Source organism: Sinocyclocheilus grahami, unplaced genomic scaffold (assembly GCF_001515645.1).
Source record: "Sinocyclocheilus grahami isolate Dianchi unplaced genomic scaffold, SAMN03320097.WGS_v1.1 scaffold437.1, whole genome shotgun sequence".
Taxonomy (NCBI): Eukaryota; Metazoa; Chordata; class Actinopteri; order Cypriniformes; family Cyprinidae; genus Sinocyclocheilus; species Sinocyclocheilus grahami.
Window position 1 is genome coordinate 575,599 of NW_015505616.1, and position 8,740 is coordinate 584,338.

An 8,740-nucleotide genomic window follows, 5' to 3' on the forward strand; every position below is an offset into this window, starting at 1 on the left:
CTCTTGGATGAGTCGTCGCTGTGCTCTTGGGGTAATTTTGGTCGGCCGGCCACTCCTGGGAAGGTTCTCCACTGTTCCATGTTTTTGCCATTTGTGAATAATGGCTCTCACTGTGGTTCGCTGGAGTCCCAAAGCTTTAGAAATGGCTTTATAACCTTTTCCAGACTGATAGATCTCAATTACTTTCTCATATGTTTCTGAATTTCTGATTTCTGATCTCGGCATGATGTCTATGTCTAGCTTTTGAGGATCTTTTGGTCTACTTCACTTTGTCAGGCAGGTCCTATTTAAGAGATTTCTTGATTGCGAACAGGTGTGGCAATAATCAGGCCTGGGTGTGGCTAGAGAAATTGAACTCAGGTGTGATAAACCACAGTTTTGACAGGGGGGCAAACACTTCTTCACACAGGGCCATGTAGTTTTGGATTTTGTTTTCCCTTAATAATAAAAACCTTCATTTAAAAACTGCATGTTGTGTTTAATTGTGTTATCTTTGACTAATATTTAAATTTGTTTGATGATCTGAAACATTAAAGCGTGACAAACATGCAAAGAAATAAGAAATCAGGAAGGGGGGCAACACTTTTTCGCAACACTGTACAATGATCAACCAGTTGCTCTGGACTGATAATGTCAAAAGCCCAGTCAGCATCACCTCACCAGCTAAAGTTCACCTCCATGCTGTTCACTACTTCTGTGAGCAACGCTGATAGATGGGATGTGAAAGCTCTCAAGTCACTGATCTGCCACAGTAAGGCAGTAGTGGACATATACATCCACAAAGCTCACTAATAACCCGTGCCTTTGAGGACTAACATTAGCCTCTAACAGCTGGCAATGCCAGAGCCACAAGTGTCTACTGACATGCACTGAGGGCTAATGCTAGCTAGCATTAGCTCTAGAATTAGTCCCTCCATACTGTAGGACTGCAAAAAAAAAAAAAGTGTACAGGTTTTATAGACATGTATAGGAGGAACAGCCGTGCATTTAAAAGAGGTCTTGTGCGGCTGTATGTTGCATAAGGCCAGGGCGCTGGGGTCTCATGTCCCACGCTGCTCGTCTCGTCCTAACACATGGCATGCATGAGATAGCAGCGTGGAGGCCCGTGTCACCGCTCTACACCTCCAGCACTCAAACGTCAAACTCACGGTTGGCGATGTCACCGCCCATCTTATACTTGGTCACGACCAAGTCCTCGGCGACGGTCTGCTCTTGCTGTTCGTCGTCGGACATCGTTGCACCGGCTTTCGAAGCGTCTCTCTAGCTGTACGATGAGCGGACAGCAAAAATCAGTCACACTACCACCAAGCGGCCCGCCGACCCTCCAGCTCCGCCCACGGCCTCCACGCACAGCGTAGCCACGCCTACTACGCAGCCGCATCACAGGTGTCGTCATATACGATGGCGCCAAAACCAACCGAGGATGTCTTCCAAAAAAGGGCAATAAACAGGAAAATAACATCAATTATGAAACGACTCTACAGATGACAATAGTGTTATTATCTAGCTCAATTCAGTTCAAGTTTTTGTTACATATATATATATTACATATATGTTACATATATATGCATATATATTTGGTTTGCTCAGTTGGGGCTTAAAAGACCACTAATATTCAGGAAATGTTATCTGAATGTAACGTTATTGTATTATGATTATGAATACAGGCATTATCATTGTTAAACTCAACCACAATAATTCCAAGCACTACACATTGAAAAAAAAAAAAATATATATATATATATATATATGTGTGTGTGTGTGTTCCACTAATATTCAGGAAATGTTATCTGAATGTAACGTTATTGTATTATGATTATGAATACAGGCATTATCATTGTTAAACTCAACCACAATAATTCCAAGCACTACACATTGAAAAAAAATATATATATATATATGTGTGTGTTTGTGTGTGTGTGTGTGTATAATAGCGTACAATTACTAAATGCCCAAATATATAAAATAAATAAATTATAAATGAAACTTAAGTTAATCAATATTGCAAGTAATTTACCCCCAGTTTCTTAAGCCTAGTCCCAGACAAAAATGTAAGTCTGAACTGTTCCAACTGAGAAACTTGCACTGATTGATCTTAAAATATGTCTGTGACCTTGTTTTTTTCTCAAGATGCACAGCAGTAATGTTTTTTTTCTAAGGCATGCTTATAAATATTACTTAAATGTCCTAATTAAACTATGGCCTAATCCTGTGAAACCAGGCCTTAGAGCTGCTTGAAAGAATTGAAATAATTATAAAAAATGTTTTTAAAAATGCCACATTACTACATATTTAATTATTAAATATTACATTAACATAAAATATGAACAATAAGGTTAAACTGTCTATTCAATTGATAAGAAATCTATTAGCCTGTAATATGCAATAATAAATCATAAAACAGGCTGTAGCTGCCACAATATGTTTTGCTCTATTGTAAATTTAAAAAAAAAGTGAGTGACATGACATGTGGCCAAGTATGGTGACCCATACTAGGAATTAGTGCTCTGCATTTATCCCATCCAAAGTGCACACACACAGCAGTGAACACACACCCGGAGCAGCGGGCAGCCATTTATGCTGCGGCGCCCGGGGAGCAGTTGGGGGTTCGGTGCCTTGCTCAAGGGCACCTCAGTCATGGTATTGAAGGTGGAAGAGAGCACTGTACATTCACTCCCCCCACCTACAATCCCTGCCGGTACGAGACTCAAACCCGCAACCTTTGGGTTACGAGTCCGACTCTCTAACCATTAGGCCACGACTTCCCCAAATTTGATTGATTGATTGATTGATTTTATTAGATTATCGCCCCCAAGGATTGCATTTCAATTTCATTGTACTTGTACAATGACAATAAAGACATTCAATCAATAAATCATTTGTAGTTGTACAGTATCATATAGTAAGTGGCACCTCTGAAAATATGTCTATTTTACGGGAACCCTAAAGGTCAGATGAATTCATTACTCACCTAGAGGTTCTCAATCTACAACCATTCCAGACACAAACACACAGAGGACAGATCTGTCTTGATCTACATGGGAATTGTTTTGTTAGTTTATAGCTTCCTAAATATGTATTGAGACACTACAACATTTAAACACACACACACACAAAGCAGAAAAAAGGGTATGAGTATGAGAGAACCTAAAGGTTTCAAAAGTTTAGTTCAGCTTTACATAGAAACATTTTATTGAAATGAAGATAAAAGCAAATAAAAAATCATTTCAAACTGTTACAAAGTTGAGAAAATACTTTAGTTTGATATGCGTATACAAAACTACAGTTTGTTATAAAAGCTTGTTTACTGGCCATTTCATTTGAAACATAATACAAGTACTTCATTATTGATTTGTTCAGAAGGCATGGACAACAAACACCTCAAAGACATCAAAAACAACTTTACCCAAATTCAATCAATATGCTATTCAACTGACATAATAATTAGATAAATTCCAAATGTAAATACCTCAGATTAGATATTTCGAAAACAGTTATTTCGAAAATTACACTTAAATTGTGAAATAATTCGAGTGCAATCTGAACAGATGTACAGTGATTTGGCAGTAACAGCTGCTGACTGAATTGGGCACTTCATGAACACACTATATTTCAGATGAACACTCACAACAGCAAACTTATGGCTTCTCTTGATGAGTTACACAAACTTGGCATGAACAGAACATTTTAAGCAACCACACACTTACATACATACACATCCAGATATACAGTAAATATCTTCCCATTCAATGTGTAGCTCATGAATCTGGCCATTCTGGTACCTCCACCATAGTAAAAAAAGAACAAAGCTGCTCTTGTTTCAATGTATCTGAACCATAATGCCACATTTTTTACATCAAGAATACATTTGAGATCAAAATACATTTATTTTGTCAAGACTGCATCAGTTTTTCTCTGGATTATTGAATAATATCCTGAACATTGGCCACTGAAGAAAGTTCAGCTTGCATTTATTCATTTGCATCAAGTTCCTTCAAGCTATTCTCCATTGCTACGTGCGGACAGCATTGGCTTTATGAAACAACCTGCTGTGCCAATAGTCAGGGTTATCAAAAGCTTTATGTTCCGTCCCTGCATGAACTTTTAAATACTCTTCTGGCCCCAGGCTCCGGGGTTCATCCGTCAGCCCAACACTCTCCTCATCTTCTCCCTCCAGATTCTGGTATTCAGCTGCTGATGCTCCACCTGCAGCCAATGAGTCCATATCCTCATATTCATACACTTCTCCTTCCCCTTGCATTAACCCCTGAACCCTGAGCGAATTCCTCAGCCGAGGCTGGTGGTTAGTGTACTGATAGTCTTCCTCCACATATTCGTCTTCATCGTCTTGTGGCGATCTTCGGAGAGGAGGATGGGAAACCGGTCTTGGGAGGTGAAGTTTGAGTACCATGTTAGTTGGTGGTCCTGCACCACCACGGATGTCCATGTACTCGTACTGAACCCCCTGGAGATCCAGATCGCCGTCAGTGTACTCCGTTTCACTGGATAGGAAATCGCCATCGCTGTGACTCCTTTGGTCAGTCGAGGACTGGGAGAGACCGCCGCTACTTTCTGAGCCCTCGATCGATGATCTCTTACTGGGCCTGCTGGACCCTAGAGATTTGTGATTGCTGTACAAGCCGGCAGGGTTGAAGGAGGCGCTACGGTTGCGTGGCGGTCGCTGATTGTAATCTTTAAGCTGCCCTGGTATATGCCCGAGAGAGAGGGTCTGATTGTTCATATACTCGTATTCTTCACCCACAACACTGTGGGCCTCCAAAAAGTCGCCAGAATGACCTCTTGAGATTCTCCTTTGTGAACGTTTTGCACGTGATGATGTGAATAGAAGAGTTTCTAAAGAAAATCAAAATACAAGAGATGTGTTAACACGGGTACTCATACTTATGGAAGCCGATAAAAGAAAAGAAATAAATAAAAAGACACTGCGATTGCAACTTAATTAGAATTTTGAATTGAATGTAATTGCAACTTTTTTATATATATATTTATATTTATAATGTTTTTGAAATAAGCCTCTTATGTTCACAAAGGCTGCATTTTTTAAATCTAAAATACGGTTAAAACAGTAATATTGTGAAATATTATTAGATTTTAGAAGAATTGTTTTTTATTTTAATATATTTTAAAATGTAAATATAAAATTATAAAAAAATATAAAATGTTAACACATTTTTGAATGGCAGAGTATCAGTTTCCAAAAAAAAATAAAAAGAATAATCATAATAATAAGCAGCAAAAAAACTTTTTAACAGTGATAATAATAAAAAATGTTTCTTGAGCATCAGATCAGCATATTAGAAGGATTTCTGAAGGATCATTTGACATTGAAGACTTGAGTAATGATGCTGAAAATTCAGCTTTGCATCACAGGAATAAATTACATTCTATAATATATTAAAATAGATAACAGCTATTTTAAATTGTAATAATATTTCACATTATCACTGTTTTTATTATATTTTTAATCAAATAAATGCAGCCTTGATGAGCATAAGAGATGTTTAAAAAATCGTATCATTTTACATTTTGATCAGTAGTGTATGTCATAATTGTGTGTATGATTATATCTCACAATGTAAATTTGTCTTATTTTAGACATTATCTCATAATTACTTTTTATTTATTTTTTACTATGAAGGTAGAAACAGGCTTCCGCAGATTTTTCAATCTTGCATCACTATACCTTCTAAAGTTCAAAGCATTAAAATTTTGCATATATTGTTGCATAAAGGTTGCATACACATGCTGCTCTAATTTGCTTATCCTCACCTTTCTCTGGACTTTCACCAAACCCAGGCAACACGTATCCATTTTGGTCTTCTTCTCCTGGAGTCCCTGTGGAGGTTGTTTCCGGAGGTCCTGATAGGCTGTCCCGCTGTGACATGTAAGCGCTGTCCTCACGATGTGTGACCCTCCTCATGCTGCCAACCGAAGAGATGTCCTCGTTCATCTCCAGCTCCACTGCAGTTCCCCGTCCCTCTGAGCTCTCAGAAACAGTGCATCCAGAGTCGAGACGAGACCGAGATGCCCATCCCGTCTACAGCAAAATGAGGTGAACAATATATTATATTGTTATATATATGTTATATATTAATATAAGTTATATATTAAGCCATATGATCTTAGATATGTGTCTTATGTGCATTACTCCTCCAATATTCATTCATAACACACACAAACTTTGCAACTACACAAATGTAGTTTTTTTTGTAGTTTTGTCTGTAAAAAATGACCGTGAATTTAACGGTAAAAGACTGTAAAAATGCTACAGCAAAAACCTGTTAAATGGTTAACGGTAAATTCCCCTACTATATATGGCGAAAAACTGTATTGAACATTACATGTAATTTTACGGTAGTATACCATTTTTGGAAGTGAAAGTGTTATAACCGTTAATTGACATTCCCAGAATCCCCTGCGTTACATTTCAAATTTGATGTTTTTTTTTGTTGAAATAACTATGTTTCTTAGTTTTTTCTTATCAGTTTTGTATATTAGGGTTGTGTGTTACACCTAATGTTGTTAAATGAATGTTTATTGCATTATTTCAGTATCGTGTGTTACCATGATGGTGTTTAGTGTTTGTGTGAATGACACTGTGCACCTTCTATATATGTTATTATTTAAAAGCTGCTTGTGATGGACTTTGGTTCATCATGTGACTTTCTCATCACCTCCTGCATTTGGTGGTTATCAGTGTATTACAAAGGTACAAAACAGATTTCAGTACTTCAATAGATTGGTATATTAACATTATATCAGTTAATGAAATTACGGTATTTAACTGTAAATTTAAATTAAAACTGTAAAACCTAAAATGTTGCCACCATATTTTTTACGGTGTAATTCCGGCAATCACAGCAGCCGTTTTTTTACCGTAAATTTTACGGATTTTTTTTTTACAGTGTATGCATGGTCTCTAACGCATTGAAATAAGCTTTAAACATGATTGACAGCTCACCTGCACTGAGCTCTCCAGACCAGGGGTCATTGGTAGATATCCAGCAATATTGGATGGAGTCAGACTTGACTGGAAGTGTCAAAAAGATATGTTTCTTATTAATTAATTATTCATAGAGCCTCCACAGATCATCTCAACATCTACACTACCGTTCAAAAGTTTGGGATCAGTAAATAAATTAATACTCTTATTCTACAGGGATGCATTCAATTGACGGAAAATGTCAGTAAAAACTTTCATATTATTGCAAAAGATTCTATTTCAGATAAATGCTTTTCTTTTGAACCTTCTATTCCTGAAAAATAAGTATGATGCACGTAGTTTTAAACATTGATGGTATTAAGAAATGTTCTTTCTTGAGCATCAAATCATCATATTAGAATGATTTCTGAAGGATAATGTGACACTGAAGACTAGAGTAATGATGCTGAAAATTCAGCTTTGCATCACAGAAATAAATTACATTTTGAAATATATCAAATTAGACAACAGTCATTTTAAATTGTAATAATATTTCACAACAATACTGTTTTTTTTAATCAAGTAAACGCAGACTAAGTGAGCATAAGAGAGGCTTCTTTCAATTATTTTAATAAATCTTACCAACCCCAAATTTTTGAGTAGTGAATGGTGAACATTGGTCTATTTTCAATCAAACCACATATTAATTATGATCGATTTTATAAAACGCACCCGATGAGAATCTATACGCAATCTAGAGAAACTTCTGGATGGTGTTATATAGCGTGGCATGTCTATCGTATCTTCCTGGTCCTCCAGCGCCACCCCTAGAATGGCCATCTCAGTTCCTCTCTGATGGGACTCATCTGAGGCCGGGTCAGGAGCTCTTTGCTCCTCCTATAGAGGTGGAACATCAATCAACAACAGTCATTCAAAACAGTTCCAGCTTGACCGTGACATGCAAGATACAATGAAGTACTCTGTTAGTTTGACATACTGTGATGACGAGATATCGGGAGGGGTCTCTGGCCATTCGGGTGAACTCATTGGCTAGCTCCTTGAAAGTTGGCCGAACATTTTCATCAATCATCCAACCTGTTCAAATAAGCCAACAAATATTTATTTAGTCAAATACATAAAAAATACAAATAAATTATATGTTACAAGTGAAAATAAATAATAAATGCCACAAGTGAATTTAGGCATCTCAACATTATAATGTACATTATAATGTGTATAATGTCTGAAAAATGGATATTCATTTCAAGATTTGCTACATATTACATTTAACAGTATTTTTAAAGCATGCACAATCATATATTGTTATTGTTAACTAATACCAAAAGATAAATATTTTTAATAAATTATATAAAAAATTATTTTTAAATTGATTAAAATATATTTACTAAATATTCAGTTTTAAATGTTAAGTTATATTTAAACTTAACTTTAAGGGGTCATTTGATGCGATTTCAATTTTTCCTTTCTCTTTGGAGTGTTACAAGCTCTTGGTGCATAAAGAAGATCTGTAAAGTTGCAAAGACTAAAGTCTCAAATCCAAAGAGATATTCTTTATAAAAGTTAAGAGTCAGCCACGTCTACCTAACACGGCTCGTTCTAACACGCCCCCACATATCTACCTCACTGTGTGGGAAGATTTGCATAACGCCGCCCAAATGTTCACGCAAAGAAAGAAGGCGTAAATTTTATTCTCGCTGTAGTATTGTTGCCGCTGCCGCCATGTTGTGAAGACGCTGTGTGAAAGCGAAACTACTTTGTTTGGTCTTCCAAAAGAGG

General features: G+C 36.8%; 2 protein-coding genes across 2 annotated transcripts in view; both read right to left on the reverse strand.

Annotated features, from left to right (window-relative positions):
• LOC107551923 (proliferation-associated protein 2G4-like) overlaps window positions 1-1,360 on the reverse strand; it is a 13,063-nt gene extending 11,703 nt beyond the window's left edge. The window contains exon 1 of the mRNA XM_016233702.1: window positions 1,149-1,360. Within this exon, the coding sequence (XP_016089188.1) occupies window positions 1,149-1,233 (85 nt within the window). The 5' untranslated portion in view covers window positions 1,234-1,360. The remainder of the gene's footprint in view (window positions 1-1,148) is intronic.
• A 1,838-nt stretch (window positions 1,361-3,198) lies between these two features.
• The window catches only part of LOC107551889 (receptor tyrosine-protein kinase erbB-3-like), a 29,316-nt gene continuing 23,774 nt past the window's right edge, over window positions 3,199-8,740 (reverse strand). The window contains exons 19-24 of the mRNA XM_016233653.1: window positions 8,718-8,727; window positions 7,941-8,038; window positions 7,676-7,840; window positions 6,983-7,051; window positions 5,791-6,058; window positions 3,199-4,854 (exon numbers count right to left, since the gene is read on the reverse strand). Coding sequence (XP_016089139.1) covers window positions 4,013-4,854; window positions 5,791-6,058; window positions 6,983-7,051; window positions 7,676-7,840; window positions 7,941-8,038; window positions 8,718-8,727 — 1,452 coding nt within the window. The 3' untranslated portion in view covers window positions 3,199-4,012. The remainder of the gene's footprint in view (window positions 4,855-5,790; window positions 6,059-6,982; window positions 7,052-7,675; window positions 7,841-7,940; window positions 8,039-8,717; window positions 8,728-8,740) is intronic.